Source organism: Indicator indicator, chromosome 5, assembly GCF_027791375.1.
Source record: "Indicator indicator isolate 239-I01 chromosome 5, UM_Iind_1.1, whole genome shotgun sequence".
Classification (NCBI taxonomy): domain Eukaryota; kingdom Metazoa; phylum Chordata; class Aves; order Piciformes; family Indicatoridae; genus Indicator; species Indicator indicator.
The window spans coordinates 31,886,568-31,911,693 of record NC_072014.1 but is presented as its reverse complement, the minus strand read 5'-3'; the positions used below and the strand labels follow the sequence as shown (position 1 = coordinate 31,911,693).

At 39.3% G+C, this 25,126-nt stretch overlaps 1 protein-coding gene across 1 annotated transcript in view; it reads right to left on the bottom strand.

Moving 5' to 3' along the window:
• Positions 1 to 25,126, bottom strand: part of KALRN (kalirin RhoGEF kinase) — a 507,955-nt gene that overhangs the window by 239,640 nt on the left and 243,189 nt on the right. The window contains exon 10 of the mRNA XM_054381250.1: positions 514 to 636. Within this exon, the coding sequence (XP_054237225.1) occupies positions 514 to 636 (123 nt within the window). The remainder of the gene's footprint in view (positions 1 to 513; positions 637 to 25,126) is intronic.

Here is a 25,126-nt window from a genome sequence, read left to right as displayed (position 1 = left end):
ATATCTACCTGTAACAACTGCCTTTCACTCCAAAACAAACAAAAGCCCTATCCACATAATACACTATTCTCAGAAACAGTGGAAGGGTAGTTGCCCTTACTACAAACACGCTCTAGTATCTCTCCTGCTTCTTTACTAGCTGCTGCTTTCACTAGAAAGCTGCTGCTTTCTCCTCAACTTCTACTGTAGGAGTCACAATTGATTTTTGTATTGCTCAAAAACATACTTCTCTATGTCCCAACGCTTTGCCTTACTGACTGATGAACTGCTTGCAATTTCTTACGAGGTTTGAGACCTCCCATCGATCCAGTGTGTTGATTTCCTGTTTGTAAGTCGTGCTGCTACTATGCTCTGTGGTGTGCGTGCTAAATTTCAAAGCTGGGAGAACGGATCCTGGTAAGATCAAAATGTTTGAAGACAGCAGTGTGACTCACAATAGCAATAACGTTTTTCTTAGTAGAGGAGTAGCAAAAGTCAAGCCAGGAAGCAGATTGCCGTGATTCAGATCCTTACCTGTGCTACCTCTTCAAAATCATCGTGCCTTTTCTGCAGCGCGCGTGCTCGGTGTAGAGACTTCCCCACTCCTGTGTGTTTACTTAGAAAGGCTTCCCCATGATTTTCAATCCAGTCCAGTACCTGCCAGAAAAGAAGAACAACCAATTACCTCTCCTGTCACAGAGGCACAGAGAAATTTTCAAGATGAGTATGAAACAGCTGCAGAGGTATTGCTTTGTGCTTGCTGTGGCTAAACACATGCAGATCTGTCAAAGTCCATTCCAGCTGGATAGAAAATAAATGTTTGTAATGCTACTGGTAAAATAGGATTATTGGATTTTTACTATTCAATTTATTTTGAAGTGTAGCTTAGTTATTTGAGTCTGGCAGATATTAAATTTTACTTTTACATAAATGAATTTTGAGGAAGAAGAAAAAATTCTGGGATTTTTTTACAGCAAGTACTCTCCTCTTAGAAGCTCTGTGTGTAAAATGAAAAACAGGGATGGCTGATTTCACATAAAGAGCAGATCAAAATGGGAAGCATCTTAAGAAAGTCCAAAAACGTGATGGAGGGATAAATTAAAGTTTATTTTGCTGTGGGGAGAAAGCATTATCAGTGTAACTAGATTAAGAATCCTCCAGTGCAGGCCATAAAATATTGATGGTGTGCACTCTCCAGTCTTTCAGGTTTTCATTTCAAAATGTAACTGGTCCTCCTGAAAAAGCAGAGAGGCAAACATGACATGCTGAGAGTTAAAGAGAATTTTCTTTTTAAAAATAGATCAACTGCATGAGCTCCATCCATTTGTAGCTCCTTATTACAATAACACTGGCACTGAAATTTACATAAAATCTGTTCAGGGTCTACTGGAAAGCTAAAAAAAAAAAAAATGACAACATGAGCCTGGGAAATTCCAAAATGTGATCTTCACCCTTTCTACATCTTTTCCTCAATACACAGAAGCTAAGAGAATAAATAGTACTACATCCTAGTAAAGGTATGTAAGCAGCTAGGATTTCGCTCAGCAAGGAGCCCTGTAATTGCAGTCCGTTGCTGAGCCTCAATGCTACTGAGGCTAATGGACCAGTAAACAACAGCTGACATTTCTGTCACACTGAACAGAGAATACACCACAAGTGTCCCCAGGACAGTGGTGGTGCCACGGAGTGCTGCACCTGCAATTGGCCTCAGAGATGCATCCTTTCTTTGTGTAGTGCTGGGGTGCAAGCAGCCAGCATGGGCCAAATGATAGCTGCAAGATGCCTTGCAACTTATAGCAGCTTTGCCTGAGCTGTCCTCTGGTACCAAGTCACAGAAGAGAGGCAGGAGAGAGTTGTGTGAGGAGCTGCTTGTCTTATGTGGGTCTCTTCCAACCTTCTTGATTCTATGATTCTATGATAAACAAGCAAATATTACCGATTAAGCCTAGAAACCTAAGACTGGAAAAATGGCATATGTGATTTCTTTTTTTTTTTTTATTCCAGACAAGCAAAGCTATTTCATAGTTTGGTTGCACACAATATAAACCACCTGGGCTTTGAGTCTGTTTTGTACTATAAATCCCAAGCATATTTTTGTGAGAAGTTCAAAGTACAAAACACAAAGCTATACACATATTCTTATTTCCCAATTCTGTTTCTTTGCTGCAAAACCCTTTTATGCTTACCATGTGTTTTTTTCATCCACAGAGCACAAATTATTTCACAAAATGAGGCATCAAAGTATTTTGTTAAAGTTGTCCTGCAGGGACAACACATATTTGGCAGAGGTGTCACTGTGGGGATGAGAAAGCAGGACCAGGTGTGTTGGCAGTTCAGTCATTGCTTCATGCTTCCCTTTCTCTGATCAGTTTCTCTCTTATATGTTCTGTGCAGAGAATCCCAAATACATTCCTTAAAACTGTTTGACAGCCGTGTGCCAGCTGGTCTGCTAAGAGCTTTTCTGCAATATATTCTCGACCAGGAATCTGTACCTAACTTGTAATAAGATTAATTATTGGAGTGTAGCTTTCTAGCATGTGTATCATTCACAGTCTGCAAACAATTCCATTAACATCCTCTCTCCTCTTGTCAGGAGTTTTCAACTTATCTATTAAAAATGGAAGCAGATCAAAATCCAATTTTTTTAAAATTAAAGCCTCATTAGATGAGATTTTTTCAGTGTTTCATATGAAGTTACACAAAGTATGTGCTATTTATTAATATTTCATGGCCACTCACTGCAATTCTACTCAGAGAACTTTACCATACTTACAGCATTAAAGTAGTAATCACATAATAGTAAAATCTGTATCCCAACCTTTGTTACATAGGTCTGCTTTAGATACTCTTAGATGACTGTTGACAAAGATTGCCTCTCCTATTTTTATAAACAGATGTTTTGTTACATGCTTCAATTCAGGGTAAGAAATGCAGTGTATGATACCCACTTTAAACAAAGGTGAAAACAAAGGTGATGAATGTAGGCCAGAGTACTGGTCAATAAATGGATACTTGACTTTCCATGGAAAAAAAAAAAAACAATCAAATGAAGTACTGTAACATTAATCCATATGGAATAAACTCTTGTTCTGGGACTCATACAAGAGCTGGCAACTCCTGCAGCATGTTGCATTTGGACCGTTGTTCCACACTGCTTGACACAGAAAGGCATCATCTGGTGGTTCACCATATCCTTCCTGTAGCATGGAAGCTTCCCTCTGAAGCTATCTCTGCAGGTATTGATTAGGTTTCCAAATACTTTAATTTAGAAGATTAGATATCAAATACCCCATGAGGTGGCAAAATCTTATATCCACTTAATAAATTAACACTATGTGAGCAGACAAGATTAAAAAAAAAAAACAATAAATGCATACACTACTGAAAATGGCTGTAGGACCCTATTTGACCACCTCTTCCTATGCTATATCAGTGCTATGTCTCAGATGAAAAAACATATGGTCCAATTTGTTCCACAAACTCCACATCTGCCACAATTCCTACAATAAATAAATCACAACTTTTAAAAATACCTCCCTTACTTAGCATTTTCTGGGGCTCTGAAACCCATGATAATGTAATTGACTACTCCTATTTTCAATGCATTTGTTTTCACAATCATTCTGTGACAAACCTAAATGTTATGATTTCATTTTGCATAGTGGGGGGAGGTGTGTGTGAGGGAATTATATCTCTATATATGCACACATACTAAGTGAATTGCTGAGGTGTCCCAGGAAGCTGTCAGAAACCAGGATGTTAGCATGAGACTCTGTTAATCTGATAGCCCTAACTATCGAAAGAATCCTCTGTATTTACATGAGCAGCCAATACCTTTTTCCTTATGTAAAGCATTTGCCATCTAATAAGCTCATAATAATTTGGAATCGTAGAGAAATATCACATTTGTTTCCACAAGGCACATAAAAGTTTGCACTAATTGAGGAGCTGGAGTATGAAATAACTGAGTGAACAAAGCAACCTCAAGAACATAAATCTGGTTGAATATAAAGCACCTACTCCCCAGTGAAAACAATGAGGAATGTTAAGCAATCAGTCTGTGGCAGATGCAGGAACAACTGTAAGGTCACAGATAAACCTGAAATCACCAGCACATGTAAACATCTACCTGTCAGTGGTCTGGGAGACATTCTCCCTTACTCTGAAGAAAGGAAATATCTTTAGAACTAGAATAACTGTGTAATAATTCAAGATATAAACATTCAAGATTTCAATTGAGAGCACAGCCTGGATACTCTACAGCTTAAAGTTAACATCCCGAAATGTAGTTAGGCATTGAAGTTACAGTGACTTGGTTCAAATAATTTAATTACTCCTTAAAAACGTAAACAGCTTGAGGATGCTGTTAGAAATGCAGTTAATTGTGTTGTGCAAAGTACATCCTCAAATTTCCTAATTATCCTTTATTGCCAAGCTATTTTTACTTAAAACAGCTAGATAAAAGCTGTAAGTCACGAGTTCTTTGGAATGAAAATATTGTGCTACAGATAGATCCATCATCTGAGGTGGTTCTTGAAACATAACATGTATTTTGTAACTCCAGTATATGCCAACTGTCTTTCTACTATGCATTTACTACTGTAATTCCACTAGTTCAAAAACAGCTTGGGACAGGGGCCAGGGCCTCTCCCCTGCTTTGCAGCTCCTTGCACAGTAAACTCTGACCCTGCCTGACTGCAGTTGAAATCACAGAATCTCAGAATCTTCAGCTGGAAAAGACCTCTAAAATCATACAGGCTAACACTACGTGGAGACACTCCCCATGCAGGCAGTGTTTTCCAGCTCAGGTTGCCGTCCCTTGGATAATACCACATTAATAAAGATACAACTGAATTCAAACTTCAAGGCACATCTCCAAGCACCGGTGAAGATGTCTCTGGAATCATCTGGGAAATGTTACCACTCACAGATAGCTGCTGAAAGGACTGGAGGTTAATAGTATTGGTATTTTACCTACAGCTATTGGTGAATTGATTGGGGTAGCTGTTCCTCTGCCAAGTCCTGTGATATGTCCATTGAAGGAAGTAAATGAGCTGCTCTGTTTATTCTGACGGTAGCTCAGATGAGACTTCAGAATGTGTGCATATGAGGCTAGGAGGAGACAACCTTTTCTGGATGGAGACTCATAACTCTCTGCTTAATTCACAGATGGTAAAAGTTTGTATAGCATCAGGCTCAAAAGCATGAAATGTTTGCTAGGAGCCTGTTATCAGAAGGTGAACACAAACAAAATGCTCAAGAAGCACATCTGATGTGAGCAGCATTTTTTGGTAGGAATGCTTCAGGATATACTCAAGTTAAAAAGAAGATGTTAATATTTCTTTTTATGTATCACCTAGTTTAAGACCAGAAGTGGTAGGAGCATTAGTTTCTATCATATGTCCTGTCTCCTTATCTCCTCAGGGGCACAATTACACACTCAACAAAATAAGCAGCAAACTCAGGTCACCAAGAAAATTAAATAAAACTCTAGTACAATTACAGCAGGCTGACTGAGCTGGCTATTACAGTCATTATATGGCTGGACAGCTGTAAGATTCAAAATGCTACCTGGAGGAGGAATAGCTGTAACTGTCCCTTTTAAAGGATCTGTGCAACTGCAAAAATAATAATAGTGGCAATTCAGATAGGTTTCATCTGAGCACAGCATCAGGAAGCAGGTGCTAGAAGAGAAATGCTTCCAGAGGCCACTGCACATTCTCTTTTGCTGATGATTGAACTTTTGCCTACAGGAAGCCTAAGACCTATGTCACATCTAGACAGACAAAATAAATACTGCCCAGGTGCTGCCAAAAGGAATTGTACTTTGGAGTCCATTTGCAGAGAATGGTGATAGTTTTTACAGGACAAGATAGAAAAACAGGAGAAGAAAGAAATGGAAGAATGGTTTTGAAGGAGTGAGGTTGAAGAAGCAATCAGGCAATAATTAAGCAAAGTTCTGGGATGATAATTGCTCTTCCTCTAGGGTAATTTGTATGATGGGAATATGGCAAGATGATTGCATTAATGCAGTTAAGGTCAATTCTTTTAATAGCTTTAAAAATTAATTTGATTTTAAAATTTAAAAAGCAATGGGCACTATTTTTAAAGAGCAGACTTTTCAATATGCATCTTTGAATATGAAGCCTCTTTCTGTAGGTATCTTTCCTAATCAGTAAATGTGAAAACTAAAAAGCATCTCATAACTTTATCTGACTTGAAATTAATATCTCCTTGGGAACAAACTTTTTCCTTGCAAGTCACTATGCTCTGCTCCCATTTTACAGGAATACAAAATTGCTTCAACACATATAGTTCCTTAAAGTTAGTCAAAAACCTGCATTTTCACATCTTATAAATTCCATTTCTTTTAGCAACAATGACAGAAGATGAAATCAGAATAATCTAGATAAAAATCATAGAACCATTTAAGTTGGAAAGGACTTCTAAGATTGATCATTAACCTCACACTGCCAAATCCACCACCAAACCATGCCCCTAAGTGCCACATCTATACTTTAAAATCTCCCCAGGTATAGTGACTCTACCACTTAGCTGAGCAGCCTGAACACAGAGGCTTACTCAAATAAACCAGTCACTGAATGCTACCCTCATCCTAGAGGAAGAAGATGAGAAGTTTAAGCTGGTGATAAAACCAGCATTAGCAAGATGCAGTGTGTTGTGCCAGCAGTGACAGGGCACTTTCTCTTCTGCATTTGACCCAGCTGTCTGGTTGAACACCTTCATTCTTCCTGAGTGAGATGACCCATTGACGTGCCTTGGCCAAGATAATCATTAATCTTTGTTACTCTAAAACCCACTGCTGTTGCCATAGTGACTCTTAAAACTAGGTTAGTCTGAGAACTGAAAATATATTATGCCTTTTTACACTCTAAGCAGTTAGAAGTCAGATCTTGATCTCAAAACAGTACAAACCTGGCAAAAATCAGAAGGGTTAGTGCAATTCTTTGGTAACTCTAGCAGAGTTGTAATAAATTCCAGAGCAATTCCAGTGAAGTACACACAATTTATTCCGCTGTAAATGAGGCCTCTTTTCAAATAGGTGCATAAGCAATGCCTAACTTTAAACACATGGACAGAGCCTCCAAAATCTCTAGGCTTATGCCAGTGAAAGGAAGCCAAACAGTATCAAGTTGCCACTATGTGCATTTTATTGCTTGCTCTTGAGGTACTGTGGGCTAACTGGAGTTCTGATATGATACCAGGAATTCATATGGCACTTCAGAACTTGTGGGTTAATAATCTCACCACCATTTCTGTTTGGAAGAATCAAATTTTTCTTTACCTTTTCTGTAGCTACCATTACGAATGCTCAGTAACTCCAAGGCCTTGCATGTCTGGAATTCCTGTTCCAGAAACTCTGCCAACCATGCCCTTTGTAACAAGAGCTATAGTTAAAAGGCTCATGTTTCAGATTGTGCTTTTATAGGTACTTTACACCCAAAGCCTATTATAAACGTCTTGTTATATTGCACAACAACAAAATCTGATCTTTTCTGTCAAAGCCCTTCAAAGTTGTACAAGCCTAGTTAGTAAAACTTACTGGTCAAACTAGAATTTGCAAATGCATGACAGAGCATCTGCTGGCCAAAGACAATTCATTTCCTTACAGTAGAAGAACTAGAAGCTATCCATCATATACACATTTATGAGCAACAAAATTCAAAGTAAGTGCACTCTCAGGACACTCACAAACCACTCCCTTCTTGGAAGGTAAAAAGGAAAAGGCTTCTAAGCAACAGAGTGCACATTTGCCAGGGAGACCACTGAATCTCTGGGTAGAGGCATTAGCCAGTATTGGATTATCAACTTCTATCCATTGGAATTACATTTGCTTCTGGGTAATGTTGTCCTGTGCAGGCTTGCACAAGCAGTCAAATCTCTGGACTGCTACCAGGCCCTCCAGGAGAATTTGGTGTCAGCAACAGCACTAGGGAAGACAGAACGAACACAGGGAATCAGAAGGAAAACAAACAAACAAAAAAATCCCCCAAAACCCACAACAACTCAAGGACACTTAGTAAATCCTACCTCTCCTCAATGAATAAATTGCACGCAAAGTCTGCTTTAAATTAAAATATAGTTTCTTTATTGTATTCCAAATCATTGCTGAAAATAGATTTCTTTTCCCTCCTATCCCTGGCTCTGTCACAGTAGGGCAACGTCAAGTAAAGGTCCAGCTGAGAAAATACACCAAAATACAAAGGAACTTACCCTCTGGCTTTTCCTGCTATTATTAATTGTTTAGAAAAGAACCCCAAACACAATTCAGTCATTTTTACTTGTGGTTTTTACCTCCTAATAAAAACTGAGCTTCCTTTTAAACCTTTTTCATGATTATAATTTTAAGTTGGTGGCTCAGTAAAATATTCATAAAATCAGAAGTTTTTCTAAGAAGGGAATCATACCTCATGTTTAAACCAGAAACATCATGTTTGGCTCTCATGAGATTATTTTTAGTTTCAGAGACATCTATATCTGACTAAAACTCAGATTTTGTTCCCACCAAAATGCACAGCAAAGTTTCAAGTGAATTCAGTAAATGTGGATCAAAGATCCCATATTTGTACAGTTAATAGGCAGGGGCTAGTTATGCAGTCAGCAGAATCAGAGCCTCTGGACACATGCCTGAAAATCATGTTCTATTTCTCATTTAGCAACTTCTGAACAAATGTAGCTCACAAGACAGCATGTTCTGAGCTGCAATGGTTAATGCAGATAAGTGCACTCCTGATGCACAGATCCAGCTCTGCTATACACAGTTCAGTAGCAGTGGAAGGGAACAGTGCTTTACTCTGTTCACTCTTTGGTTAAGCATGTCAAATTATGTAAGAGTTTTCAGAAATATGCAAAAAGCAACAAAGATTTCGTATGGAAAGTAGCCTGGAATTTGAGTGATTTGGTTCAATGCCTAGCACTGCAGCTCAGCAAATGACTCAACTTCCCTGCCTCCATTCTCATTTCTAAAATGACATTAACCACACTTCAAGTCAAAACAAGGAAGGCTGACAAAAAAAGTGTTTGGAGTGGAAGCTACCTTTTAATTTAAGTTTTTGCAGCCTATAGCAATACTTGGCTCCATCTTGGGATGGGGATTCTAGGAATCTTTTCCAACACAGCAACATACTGAAATATCATAAATAGTAAACAACATCACGGTAGCTGCACAAAAGCAAGCAGACAATCCACTGAAAAGCAGGGCTCCAAATTCAATGTGGTATAAATGCCTGATTGCTGAGCATGTAGCTCCAAACCCTGAGATACCAGGGTTTGACCTGTCTGATGACGACGAATTAAGCTTCAGAAAATAACAGACAGCCATCCAAGTTCTCTATCTAATTCAGTTCAGATGATCTGTTTAAGAGTCACTTCTTTCACACTGGCTTGAGACCTACGCAGTGTATCTTACTGTCACCAAACAATCTGAGGTTTTGGTGTGTTTTTTTTGGTGGGTTTTTTTGTTTAGTTTTGATTTTAAGCAGAGGAATTGAGTGAACCAAGCTACAGTCGTTAATACAGTCTGACGACTGGAGACGAAAGATCAATTTTTGTATTTCTTCAATCCTTTCTCAAGGAAGATGTCTTGAAATGCTACAATAGACAGCGTTTCCTGAAGTCAGTGAAAAATCTGACATCTCCATTTTGCTTTCCTTTTTCACCACAACTTCTCTGTGTAGTATGCATGTACTCAACTGTGCCTGGGCCTCTTTCAAAAGCCAGAGAACTAATGTGGCTGCTATTAAGTATGATTTTTTAATCACTCCCTGCTTTTTTCTCTCTAATTGTAGCTATTCCAAATACCACCACATAATTAAAGAGGTCTTTTCAAAAGAAAAAAAAAAAAAAAACCAACATGCAGTCCCATTTACCCTTGAAGGGAAAAGCAACCTTAAAGAACAATCAGTATTCTGCTGCATAGTGCACCTAAATTAACAAAGGGAATTAAAAGCAAAACCAATTACAACATTTAAAAAATAGCCTTTATTCCCTTGCCTAAGCCCTAGAAACCAAAAGAAGTCGACATAAAATCAGACCACAGGTGGTTTTAGGAGCTTCCTGGACATTATGTCAAAATTTCACCTCTCCTCAGTGTTTCATTTTAACAACAACAATCTAACCTCTGTAAGAGTTAAAAACCCCACTGGTTTGCCAAAAGCAGAACATCTGTGTTCTGGGTTTGTTTGGGGTTTTTTTGCTGTGGGACCAGCCTTGCAAAGCACAGCTGACACCAGTGGACACGTTATACAACTACCAAGACATGTAGGTCGACAAGTTTAGAAGAGTCAGAAAAGTCCTCAATATACAAAAATACATGCACACAGTCTTCTTCAGACACTTCACTGCTTCTAGCACCCACAGATATCCTACAAGCCCAGCTGGAAACAGGACTGTAGGAGTTTGTCCAGACACGACAGTCTCTGCAGCAGGATCCTTGTTCATCAACAACTTCTGCAGTGGAAATCACTACAGAATGACGACTCCTCCTGGCTTCCCCCTTCTTAGAAACCTCTATTGCAAAAATATGCAAAAATAGTTGTGAAAAGACTCCAGACTTAACATTATAACTAAGTGAAGACGTCCTAAATATCTTCAATGGCAATGGCCTTAGCACCAACAAGACTTTTCTCAACTTTTCTAGCAGAGACTAAGTTCATAGTGACTTGCTGATTCAGGTCTTGTAATAGAGTTGCTCTTTCATTGCCCACCATCCTCCAAGAGCTTTCATATTGCTCTAGACCTATAGACCTGTACACAGTGACAAAAACACTTATCTGCTTCCAGATATGCCACCCTCTCATGGGCAACATGACTGTTCACTTCATGTGACAATGAGGTGTGCGTGGTTTCCCACACAGCTGTTCCAGCTTAATTCCTTACCTTTTCACAGGCTTATATGGCAAAACCTAACCTTGTGTCTGTTTCCTGCAGACAGCTATTACGAATCTGTACAGTTCTTCACATCTGTAAACATATTACATGGTTTAAAACTGACATACATTTGGAGAAGAGTGGGAATACAATGTGTTTTGGCCCCATCCACCTTCAAGTCACATATAGAAAAGAGCTGAGCCCAGCCCTAGTGATTAGTGAGATGCAGAATTTAGTCATCGCTTGCTCTGTCTTGGGAACGGCATGTTCAGTGCAGAGCTCTGGCAGAGCTGGCTGGGTGTAGGCAGGGCATTTGGAGAGCAGTACTTGCCCATTTCCTCTGAGCATTGGCTGAGGTCACACAGCTCCAACCTGCTCCTTCACTAAATGCTAGGATGCAAGCCTCCCAAAAAGGAGTGGGAAGGCCCATGCCTCTCTTATCCTGAGAAAGAACTTTTTTCAACTTAACATTGCTTTCCTTTGGTAAAGTTCCCATTCAACAAATGTATCCCACTTATCTTTCATTTTCTTGATTAAATGTTTTGCTTGATAAAATTTGGCAACTGCCTCTCTAAAAACATTCCAAGAGAACAATAGACAGACAAATGAAGAACTAATGTTGCTTCCTTAATGCCTGGACTGTTCCTAATGTTCCCAGAATATTGTTTTTAAGGAAATAAAAAGAAAAAAAAAACTTCAGGTTAAACCCCTTGTTGTATTCTCTAAATGCTGAACTTCTCTTACAGCAAGTTTCAAATCTGTGTGTGGGTGGAGAAACTATAAGTAACCACATTTGTGCATGTTCCTTCTGAACAAGACATAGAAAGTATGCTCTGCATCAGCACAGAAAGATGCTGCTGTGCTCTGCAGGAGGCTTCTGGAGGCTGACAAGTAGATTATTTTTTTTTGTAGCTATGCTGCTGGTGTTGCTGTTTGTACCTTCGACACCCTGGAATCATACCTGGAGCCTAGCTGTAGTGTGATGAGTTAGCAATGCAACTAATCAGATCTCTCAGACACTTATCAATGGTAATACTAAAAAAATACAGAAATGCTTTCTCACCTAGGGCATAGAGAACATTTTGGTGCACAGCTGTGCATAGCACTAGCTAGAACAGGGATTTTGCTCCTTCTGAGCCTAATACACTATCCTCAGGTCTCCATTTCTTGTCCCATGTTTGTCCTTTCATATCAGCGTTACAGAGTGCAAGTACCAGGTCAGACAGGTTTGGGGCCAGCTCTAATCTTAGATCTGCCTCCCCATACCTGGCCTGTTTGCTTAGACATAATCAGAGTTTTCTAAAAGAATATCCCAGCTGTCTCACAGCTCAAGAGGATGTCCCAGGCAGAGTGGACACTGAAGCAACGGCAAACCAGAAAAGCTTCTGACTTTTCACTCGGGCAAATTTTCCTTTCATTTTCCTCTGTGGTTATTTTCTCCACTTTAGCTTATACTCTGGAATTCCCAGGAAGAGAAATACCTGAGCATGCTAGCTCATTTTATTCCTCATGTCCAGTGAAGTAGGGGAACTCTATAGCTCCTAAGCACCAACAAATGGAACAATATCCTAGTTATTAGAAACCTCTTGTATGCTGAGTTAGCAATGCTCAGACTGTGCTGTGACCATGAGTACTAGGGTTCATTTTAATTCCTCAAATAATTACACAGCATCTTGAGTTTCCTCATAACTCTCTATTTTGTATCTCTGGCATCAGACCAACAGAAAAACAGCATTTGCAGAAATTATAGTAACTTGAGACACCTGCTGGGCCCAGCTCATTTAGATTTCTGATTGGAAACTGATTTAGACTTCTGAGGTGTTGACCTCCAACTTGTTGTTGCCAATGACAGCTGTAATCACAGCTAATTTACGTTTGTGAGCACAGCATCACAGTGATGATTTTCGTGTTTGTGAGGAAAAGCATTCTGATCCCATAGAGAAATCTGTGCATTTGAAAATGCTGCCCTTTGTGGCTTGTGAAGGATTTTCCTTGCATATATTTCCTTTTTTTTTTCTCTTTTTCATCAGTGGGACCATCCACAATGTAAAAGTTCCCCAAGAAATATATCAAGTACACAAGAGGGAAAAGGGAGCTACACAAACTCTTTGCAAAAGTATAATATCCTCAAGTATGTAAATACAGCAATTGGTTTTAGCTCTGCCAGTGACAGATGTGCCTACAGGCTTCAAGAGAGGAAACAACTGATAGACAATGGATAAAGATTCAGAGAATAAAGGGATTGCTCTTCGAAGTTCCAACCCTGATCTGCTTGAAGGCCCCCTTTCAGTGCCTCTGTTTTCCTGTCTGTAAGAAGAAGAAAGAAATCCACTGATGGATAAATATCAGACTAAGATAATACCATTACTGCTACCATTAAGCATTCAGTGGTAGCCACTAAAAACTCAGGAAAAACCAAACCAAACCAAAGAACCCCCATGAACACATTTATTAGTGTTTTTTAGCTCCAGCTGTAACATAGCTGTAACCATGTTACAGTAGCAGTATAACAGCATAATCCCAAGTCTGGTAGGCAACTATATTTGGGAAATATACTTGTCCTCTACTTAGTAGGAAAAGAACAACCTACATGGCTGGCTTCTAACTCCAGTGCACTGAATGGAACTACTACCACTGAACTAACCAGAGATTTAGACAGTACCACCTTCCTTTTGATATTATCAACCCACATAAACTGTTACTACTTTAGACAAGATATTTAAAGGCAATTAACAATTAGAAAGAACTGATAAAGCAAGGATGAGCACTACAACAGACAGGTTTTTAACCTAAGCATTAATGCTCTAGGCCCTGTATAGACACACCCCCCTGTGCTTGAGTTGTCTGCTTTATCTCAGAGAAAACTGCTGATTCACCAGGTGTTCTGGGTCTAACTAGGACCTAGCCTATCCTAGCCTTAACACTATCCTAACCAAACCCAGGACACCAGGATGATAAATAGTGAGCTTCTTTAGGTTACTGTTGGGAGCAAATGATTTTAATCATTGTTTTAACAAGACTCACAAAACCAGCATACAGCAAAGACAGGCTTAGTAAGAGAACAAATCTTAACTGGAAAAATGAGTCTTGGTATATAGTTTCATCCCAATAACAGAAAAACTCACCAGGATGGCACAATGCTGCAAGTTTTAAATACCTCTACCAAGGTCAGAGGCCTTTGGGGCTGAGCACCATGTCAGCATCTAGGAAAACATAACCTTTCCTCCATGGGGCTCTGACATGATTAGAGGCTGGAGGAAAAATACAAAAATGCACACCACGTAGGGAAGGAGAACAAGAAGTGCCCTGAATGTCAGGAGTGGCTCTTCTCCATCAGAGACCTTTCTAGGATCTATTCTCTGTCTTTCAAATATATAACTTGATGTCTCAAACATTTCATCTCCCCATTTATGCACCACTCCTATAAATCAAGCTGTGCACAGGAGAAAGGAATGTAACACCATGTTGCACCTGACCTCCTGGCAGGGCACCTCTGCCACTGGGTCCTTGCCCAGGGATTGAAACCTGCACCACAGCATTTCTCCTGCTGTAGGGCCACTGCAGCATCTCTTCTGCTTGCACTGCCTGTGAATCACTTCTCAGGAAGTGCACATGGTGTCTCAGGGCACAAAAGTCATAGCTCAGTAATACAGATAAGAGGGTAAAGGGCTAAATTACTGTGGTGCACAAGAAGCTTTGCATATAACATACAGCCCCCATGTTGAGCTAGGCACTCAGTGTGCACAACACAGCAGAAGCTGACACAGAAAGCCAAGGATGTTTGCTTCACTGTGTAATCTCCTCATAACTATATGGCTGGTTTCCTCTATGTGCCACTGCAGAAATGTATCCTGTGAGAGTTTGGAAGGGGGAAAAGCCAGTGACCTTACAGATTTAGCAATGGAGGCCACAGATAATGGCAAGTTAGTTGTTTGTGGGGAGGCAAATAAATGGATGCTAAGCTCTGAGTCACCTGGTAGACTGATAATGCAATAATAAACTAGAATATATGTGCAAGCAGGACCACACTGAAAAGTTCTTTCATCAAAGAACAACCTTGAGATGTTCAAGAGAAAAGAAAAGCTGCCTGAAAGACTCCAGGAGTGAGAATCATGGGCAGAATAAAGGGCAATGTGATCAAGGACTGCCCCTAAGAGCGTCTTTTTAATGAAAAGTTCTGTTTCCTCCAAATTGAAGCTTTCTGTGAAAAACTGCCTGCTTTCTTATCTTTTCCTCCTAGTTTGGTGGCTTCCAGAACATGGCAACCCCTCATCCTTCTCTTATGGTTTTCTGACGCCTCATGCAGTTTGAAAAACCTAAGGAATTAAGCAAGCAAAACACATTTCCATTGCATACACAGTATCCCAAAATATATTTTGATTGTTTAAAGTTACTTTCTGCTGGAGGTATATAAGTTTCATGTTGTGGTTCCTCCTCCATCACCCCCCAACTTTTCCTCCTTATTTGGGAAGGGATTTGTCTCAAGGTCAAATGTTTTATATATTGCAGAAGCCAAAAATAAAACTAATTTTCTCCACCCCTCAACACATGTCCCATACAAAAAAAAAAAAAAAGCAACACTCCAAAAGACAGGAAAGAAAGGATAAGTGAAGAATTATCAAAATAAAGGGAGCAGAAAGGTAAAAGACCAGTGGACAAACCTGAAATATGTTTGTCTTGCACGTTTTCACATTTGAAAGACATTTTTGTTCAAAGAGAACCATAGCGTAACATATAAGAAAGTTTATAGCTGTGAGAGTACTCAGGGGTTTGAGCCAACCAGCTCTTTCTAAATGTGCCTGAAGGGTCACCCCAGCCTAGGCAAGAGCTTCCAGAACTACAATCCAAAGATTACAACTTAAAAAACAAAAACAAATACAAACCCCAAACAAGCAAGAAGTTCTGTATGAGTTCCCTATGAGGAATGTGAAACCAAAGAAGTGGTTTAAAAGTCTCCTGTGAGCTAAAACACTCTGTTTAGTCCTAAAGAATGCACAGCCTTTCTTCCAAGAACAGAAATTGCAGAAATCTTCAGTCAAGTTGGTTAGGTAGGGCAGCTACTGAAACAAGGCACAGCCAACAGGAGATGCTAACACAGCAAAGAGCTGCTGCAGAGCACAGCATATGGAGCAGGGCTAGTAAAAGTCATCTGTGGCATGGAGTAAAGTAGAACTGCTAGAGAGAGAAGCAACATGTAATGGGAATGACGAGCGTGGAGAGGAGATGCTAGCAGAAAACAGGTCATGGTGCCAGATCAGCTCAATCTAAAGTGGGCCTTGCTACCCAGCAAGACATAATAGTCTCAAATCAGGAGTGCAATTCATTACCAGAGGGGGGAAGCAACCAGCTGGCTGAGCAGCTGCTCTGTGCAGGAAAACACAGTGAAATTGTTATGGTTCTACTTCAGGAACTAGCTATCGTTATGGGTTTTGTTGTCTGGATAGGTTTTTTTCTCACTTCAATGAAAATACCTTTTGTTGGCCATCGGTCAAAAGCAATTTGAAAAAGGATTGATCTGAGTGACAAACAGGATCATGAAAAAGCTGGGAGGCCATGTGAGGAGATAATTGGAAGGAAAGATCAAGGGAAACAAATGGAGTAGAAAAGAATTACTATTTTAGACTTCTAAACCAATGCCTAAAATAGCATATTTATTTCTTAGTATAACCAACCCTTATCTCATTTTTAGATAGTCTGAGTAAATGCTTTAAGACTTTTTCATAAGGGGTAAAACTGGACCGGCAATCACTTTGCAAGTTTAGTGCAGTGATCTGTGAATCAGACATCCTGACATGAACAGTTCTAGTCATGAAGCTTTCAGTGACCTTTGGCGAGTCACTCAACATCAACCTTTTAGAGAAGTCATAATCCTGAGATGAAAGAAACCACGATAAGTGAGGAGTACTGGCTGCTTTTGTTACTTCTTAAGGCTACAGGGGAGAAAGTCCCAGCATTCCAGCCTCTGTTTATTCAGAGATCTTTTTCTCTGCGTCCTTGGTGATGATTACTCATTCTAGCAATTGCTTTCAAAAATATACATATTTCTGGAGAAAAGTCTGCTTTATTTCTCTTTCTTCACCACTGCAGCCCTACTATTTTTGTAGGCCTAAGCAGTAGCAGATAGGCCTGGGTCTTTCTCCTCCTTTACCACGACAATGAGAGGCAATGATGCCTTTCAGAAACAATAAACTACACATCATATTTTCAGGGATGCTGACATGCACACAATCCAGGGATAGAAATAGACAGTAAGGATGTGCTATATAAGGAGGACAATTCTGATCAAGCATAATAGTAAATTTTAGCAGTTTGACAGGACCAACTTCCCAGCAGTGTGCTGAAATGCAAATCGTGGATCACAAAGGCACTGAGTGGCCTGGTGTGATGGCTAGAGGTACTTTTCACCACACAGGATTAGGCTTTTGCATCCTAACACATCTCACCCAACACCAGGGAATAAACTGAAGGTCTTGCCTTAAGAGCCTACCTTATTTCCCCAATAGCCAACAGTGAGAGAGGGAAGTATCCAGGGTATGTTACCAATCTGAGACAGAGTCATTCTGTGGAGATGCCAGTGTCTCTCTGATGACTATGAAAGAAGACTCTGCATTAGACCCCTGACTTGTATGATTCAACCACATGCCTGAGAACATGCAGGATAAATCCAGGCCATGGATAGCTGCATCTACCTACAGAGAACTAACTCTATCACCTCCATTTCTTCATAATATGAATTATGTACTCTTCATCCAAAACATTAATGAGTCAGTAGGATTTCAAGGGTTTTCAGAAGGTTTTCTTAGAGGTTCCTAAGCTCTCAGTTAGAATCCAAACTTTTGAAGTTCAGGAAATAGCAAAACAGACCATCTGAAAGGATTAGGTCTTGAAAGAGAGACAGTGCTCTAAACAAGAAAAACACTTTTAAGGGCACAAAGGATTTTTTTTTTTCAGTTCCTCTTTTCCCTTCACTAAGTTCAGAGATCAAATTGTCTGGTTCAGATTTCTTCAGATCCTATTTCCCAAGACAGCTGTGGAACTCATCAAAGTGTCCTCATGCTGCTCATACATCAACGCTAAGTAAACTTCAGTTGGTAACTGAAGTTGGTCCCTGAAGTTTGATATCCCTAACACTTCTGCTCTGTGTGTAAATTAAAAGCGATCATTATTAATTTTTTTAATCAGTGACTCTTTAAAAACACAAAGAACAATTGTCTGCTTGGCTTAACTATGTAGAGGAAGAAAGAGAGAAAAGGTTCTTTCCAGATAATTGGAAGTTACACTTTATATCAAACGGTGAAGAAGATAGAGTATTGTTAATCAGCAACCCTTAAGGACTTTCCAGAATAAATATTTTTAAATGAAAATAAATAATTTAAACCTGTAGTACATTGTGAAGGATTTTGGCAGGGGAAGAAAAAAAAAGAGAGATAGTACAAGATTTATATTTGAAGAGCATTGTCAGAGCTCTCTCTTTGTCATGTGAGTTTAATTATTTAAATATGATAGCCTGAGACATCTCTGAGATGTTCTTATGTCATATACTGATCACTGGTTATAGGGTGCAAATGTGACTGCCTGGACATAAACACAGAACCTAAGTCTATACCAACAACCATTGTCTGAACATGCTCAAGTATCAAAGTGCTGCATATTTGTACTCCTCATCTAGGAATCTATGCTGTGGCCTTTTGAGGGGCAGATTTCTATGCCAAAGTCACTGGTAAAGAGGAAAAAAGCACGCTAGTTTTTTCAGCTGTGTTCTTTTTCTAAGAAACCATCCTGTTAGGGTTGGACAGCTCTGAGCACAATGTTCATAAATGCTCCATGTCTTTGCAAGCTAAAGGAACTACAGAAATATCTGTATGAAATCACTAGAAACTGAAGAAATATGTGGACATTATATTCCTTCCTAGCATGACTGCATTTTTGGCAAATCCAACACAATCTGGCTACTGAGGAAAAGAGAACGTAGGGTGCTCTTATTCTACTACTCTCTCTGCCACCACCAGACCTTAAAGATATGTATGTAGCCAGTAGAAAACCTCTGAAACTCCTGCATAATTCCATGCCACCACGGGTTCAAATTCAGGAATGGTAGTGCTTTCTTAACAGTTCAAAATAAGACACCAAGTCACTTAGCAGTGTTACTGTGTTACTTAAATGGCCACGGCATTATTGATTCAATTAATAACAACTGCAGGATACTAACCAGCACAAATATACCACCACTGTACTTTCAAATCAATGCCAATGTTGGTAACTTGTTAGTCCTCTTCAGAAGATGAGTGGGGCTACAAATCTTCATTGCCTAGACTTGCACTCACATTGCCTGAACCTGTGCCAGTTCCTTTAGTAGGAACAAAAGGAATGGAATGGAAATAGCTCTGAAAAAGCAGTTGCCAAGATGTTTTATTGCATGGTCTGTGATGAAGAGTAGATGAAAACAAACAAATGAAACCTCCTTTTACTACAAATGTACCATCCTTCACTGCATATATAATAAAGCAGGTGAGTACTAAATCAGAGGCTGTTGGAGACACAACATGGGTTTGGAAACACTGCGCATCTTATTAAGCTAATCCTTCAGAGCTATGTAGGTCAAAATTCTATGATGATCTATCAGAATTACATGGTGAGATACTTAAATTAGGTAATGAACCAGGTGTGGACACTTTGGCCTCAACAATTGCTGGAAGGACAGGGTTAGTGAAAACAGAAGTATTTCTCTCTCAGTCACAGATAACAAAAGGTTGTTTTCTCTCCTGTTACATCCTACTTGGAGAAGGTTGCCAAGCATTTTTACAAGGATTGACTCCTGAGTTCTGTTTTCCTTAATTTTTGGGAACAATACAACAACAGTTAGAATCTTTACTTACTGTCAAGTAATACTTCAACCTTACACCTGGTAAGGTTACATATACCTTTTCAAGCTCAGAAAAAGTATAGCAGTAATACTTGGAAAATGTAAACACATAAAGGACAAACATTAAGTATATCTACTTGGTAAATTTACCAAAGGAGCTGTGAAAATTCTCTAGGACATTTTGAATTGTAATGTTTTAATTAGAAGTGATCTGTCAGTGGTCGCTGTTCACAGGCTAAGTCTGCTCAGATGGCACACAGAGCATGTGATGTGTTTTTGCAGAGTGCTGTGACTGAAGTAATTCATAGTAAATATAATCTTGATTATAATGTTATTTTTTCTTACCATTTGTTTACAAGTATGTCTCTTGTTTTACAAGACCCAGTGAAGGTATGACTGCAAACAAATCATGAAAGGGATATATAGTCTGTATCCTTCTATCTTTGAAACAAACTATGACAAGCAGGAAAACTACAGAGTGCTGGAGAACACTTCATTGCCTTGAAGTGATGAAAACAACCAAGTGTATGCATGCATGGATGTGGGGATGTACAGACCTAACCCTCTCAGCTCTTGTGTGAAAGCTAAATGAATCATGAACTGCCTCAAATATGCTAGCATTCTTCTGCAAATGGACCACGTAGGTCATATGCATCACACAAAGTGTTCAGCATTCTCAGATAGTGTATGGAGACAGACAGATGTTGGCAGGACATTTTTCCATACAAACGATGTCAGGATCATGCCCTGATCTATTTTCTTGGCAAGTAAATGTTAGGCACATTACAACTGGAAGTGCTTGATAATGAAGAGAGAGAGCCTTTCCTCTGCAATACTTTTAGTTTCACACAACAATGGCAGCTGGTAAATGTAATGATATCAGCATGGCCACATGGCCTTTTTTATCCATTGCCAGAGGCAGATAAGGAAACCAATGCTAGGTCTATTAATGTATCTGGGCATAAAGCCAACAGGATGCAGATGCACAAATTCAGGTGAAGGCACTGTTCTAGCTTGACCTTTTCAATAACCAAGAAGATCTGAGATATCACTACAGCTGGTATGGCAGCAGTCCTAGCTTTCTTACTATGTGCCTACCCTCTTGCCAGTAGGTATTAGAGTCATCTTGCTGTTTACTTTTGGTCTTCATCTGGCATGATGGGTCTGTTCCACGATGCCATGCAGAGCCACCACAGCTAACTCAAGGCTTTGTACATAGCCAAGAAACTCCACCAGCATGCATAGTACCACTACCATCCAACTTTTTCCAGCTCTTCCTTAAGAGGCAACCATGAAAACCAAAGTGAAGCAAGAAGGAAGCAGCACTAGCAGTAACTTCGAGAGAATCATGTGAATCTGTGGAGAAAAAGGCTACCCGTGTCAGGCTGACTGTTGGTGTGTATGTGTGGAAATGATGGAAAGACTGAGGAGTTCTGTGATCAGAAATGAAGCTTGAAGAACAGGAGTAGCAGTTTGACTGCCACAAAAAAAAAAATGCTTTAAAATACCAAGTTCAAAGCTTGCACAGACCATTTCAATAATGCATCTTATAGCTCTCCGTTTTCCTTCTACTTTAATAGGTACGCTTCAGGCTTTACAGCTTCACTGGAATGAGTTTATGAAGTAAGAGAGCCCAGGTAAAATTCTTGCCCACATGAAACAAAGGGGATGAGGGAGGTGATGGGTGAAGCAAGCGGGTGAAGAACAGCGTTATAAATTTACTTCAGCTATTTCTCAGGCTGCTTGGTAACATCTTCCTATGGTACAACCCTTATGCTGCTTTTGCTGTTTCACAGTGTTGCTGTTAATGGGGGTGAAGGGAAAACACTAAACCGGAGAGATTCATGTAGAGGCAGACAGGGTAAATAAGGATGTAAGAGGAAAGCAGTGGAAATCTGGGAGAACATCAAATCCCAACAGAGATGGAAATGTTTTTAATTTGCTGTTAAACAGTCTGCAGATGAGGAATACCTAGAGCAGAGGGGAAAAAAGGAAAAGCTATCAAAAATGGGCTGAAGCGTCTGAAACGACAGAGACCTCCAAAAAAAAACAACTGAAGCAATGAAATATTTTACTCACTTATCAACCCAACATTTTTATAATGATCCTAAATATTTTTGGTGTTAAAAGAACTCCTTGTCAGTTCCTTCCTGCACAGAGCCTCATAACAGCTCACAAATTGTCTTAACTGCTCTCCCTTTTGCGTGAGTGGTGCTTCATTATTTCCTGTGAAGGCTGCAAATGCAGTTTCATGCAATTTACTTTCTTTCCTTCTTTAAAATGCTATATATTCATAACTCATTGTCCTTAGCACACCATTATTTAACTTGATTCACATGTGCAAATTGATGTAATTGTATTAATATATAAATGTAATAGCAAATCATCTTGTAAAATGTCTGATGGTGTGTGATAATGATTATTTCTAATGGCATTTTATAGCATAATTTTTCTTACTTTAATATTGTAACTTCAAAATTCACAAGTGTTTAAACTTCTTTTTTTCCTACAGCACAACTTATATATTTGTTATGACCTGACTGTGAGGATGCCTGACTTTCTATCTCACAATAAAAACTACTTCTGTTTCTTTTAATCCACCATTTCCCATGTTTTCAGGTTTTGTGAAGTTCAAACTGAAACCCAGCTAGAGTCAAAATGATTTTCTTAACAGTGTGAAACTATTTGAGAACATAGCCCTGACCTGCCAGTAATACATAGAGCATGTAGTAGGGCCTTGCACACAGTGCAAAATACACCAGGAATGCTATGAAAAAGCTCTGTTTACTACAGCTTAACCCTTAAATACAGTCCCAAAGGCACACACCTGGCCTGCATAAAGGCTTCATCCAGCTACCCAGTTTTGCAAGCCCTGTCCTTCAACACTTGATATTGCATGTGTAAATACTTGATCCCTCTGGCAAGAGTAACTAGAGTAGTTCAGTGACCGATTATTAATCTCTCGTGACTCACGTGAATGAATCTCTTCTTGGAGAAGTGTCTTTACCAAAACCTATCAATGCTGTTAATGGCAGACTGAGAGGATACAAAATAACCCTGGAGTCTTCATAAGAACATGCAGCACAATAAAACCTGTCCTTATTCACATCTCCTTTTAAAAGAAATTTGATACAGAACAGCTGACATAAACAGGAAGGTGTTGATGAACAAGTGATGGAGCACAAGTTCTGACATGGAGATCATCTTTCAACAGACTTTTTACTGCACTGGTCAACAGCTGGAGAGGGTAAGCCATGGGCACCCTGACAGAGAAAACTGCATCTGTGAAAACATGATTAATTCAGAGCTGGATGGAAAGGGAAGAGGAGCATCTTCCTTAGGAAACTACACAGTACCATTACTTGTCTAGAAGACAGCAAAGTCTAATAAATTCAGGGCTCTCCTGTCAGGATTTGTTCTCTCACATCTTTTCTTTTTAGACTTGAACCAGAAACAATTCAGTTAAAGGCTATTAAATTTTGACAAGGTAAGGAACTATTGTGTTTAAATGTTACTTATGAATAGTGACAACATGCAGGTAGACAGTTTCCCTTGCCAACTGATGAGCATTTAAGAAAATAAGTATAGTAGAAATTGCATGACAGATATAGGAGATGATTATTTAAAAAAAAAAAAAAACAACACCCCATTCAGATATCTCTCTCCTCCTCATGGAATCTACACTTCATATTTCTGTTTAGCTGATAATTTCATTTATGAGTTACAAAGCATTTATCTTGAATAGTACAGATGTTTAGTGAACAGAATGATTCATCCCTTCCTCTCTACTTTGTAAGTAGGACAAAGAGATGCCTCCAGTAAATGTGTGCTAGGATAGAAACATGTCTGTCATTAAGTTGTTGCTTTCCAGATAACTACCCATTAAGAGAAAAATTTTGAAAGATTGCTGCCAACAGAACTCACACAGAATAATGCTCTCTAAAGTCATTGTACTCCAGTGACTCTTACTACTTGTTTCTTTTCCTCTCACCAAGAGTCACAGTACATACAAAAGACCTACTCTTTTTGAAAACCAGTGACACAGCCTTATTGCCTTGCATATGTGGGAAGTCTGAATGGGTTATATGAATGAACTTCATAAGCACTTCTGTTCATTTCAGAAGATGTAGGAGAGAAAGTTTCAGGTTGGAAAGATTGAACAAAAGTGTAAATCTCCCTGCAGGATGAAGAAAACCTAGGATAATATGGATTCTTATTTGTAATTTGGAAAAAGCATAACAACTTTAGAATTTATAACCCTTGATTTTGAGATTTTAACCCCTAAATGGTATTAACTTCATATAGTTTACAAAGACTATTCAGAGTTCCAAATACAAGGTCTATTCAATATATAGCTTATGCATTTTATTAATGTGCAGTATGTTTACTGATGCAAAACAAAAGTGAAGTTGCTTAATTTAAGGATCTATAACGTTCAGTTCCAGTCTTAGAATTTTAGTTATGCATATGGCATGAATATTTGTGTGGTGTTATAGGAAATACACAGCAGGTAGAAATTCCGGTAAACTTTTCAACACTTCCAAAGAAACGGCCATACATACTTGCAAAGGATATCCACAGCTGCAGTTCTGTCTGAGCTGGTGCACTACAACTATGACACTAACAGCACCACAACTTTGTGTGCTGAATTAAATTTGCCTGTCTCTTTTCTTTGCTGATTTATGTCTGTTTTGCATGTGGCAGCTCTGTCATTCCCTCTTCACCTAATTTTTCACTTGGAGGAAAGCAATGACATAAATAACCCAAGGGATATTAGAACGTTCCATAAATATAATTAGAGCATTCAGCCTCTTCATTTAAAGCAAGAACCATATTGCTACCAACATCTGCTTTAGGCTGTAATGGGGCCCTTAAACAAACTACACCATCCTGAATGAGCAGAGCCCTGTAACATCTGTTGATTGTGCTTGCATACCTGGCAGCTACAAACGTGGCATCCTCATACTCACTGTCAGTGATGCTGTTGAGCTGGTATTCAGGTGGATTCCTTTGTGAGAGAAAAGTTATTCGCCTGGAGCCTAAGTTCTCAGAGGTGAGCATATAGCATATAAAGTGTATCTGTGTGAGCTGGACTCTCGACACAGGGGTACACAGGTCATCTGAGCCAGAAAACTTGTCACTATTAGGTGGAGTCCATAAATGGTAATAATGTAAAGATCACCTATCCACCATTACAAAAAGGTCTGTATCTGTAACGTTTCCACACAGGAACTTGAAAACCACCACAGTTCAATTCATTTTTGCACTCTTTTTTATATTAAATATCAATTTCTCAAGAACAGTAGAGCACTTACAGCTAAATGCTCACTTGTGAAAATGTAACCACTGAAAATAGTGCCACATTCTTGTGGGGAAGGGACTGATCAATAATCA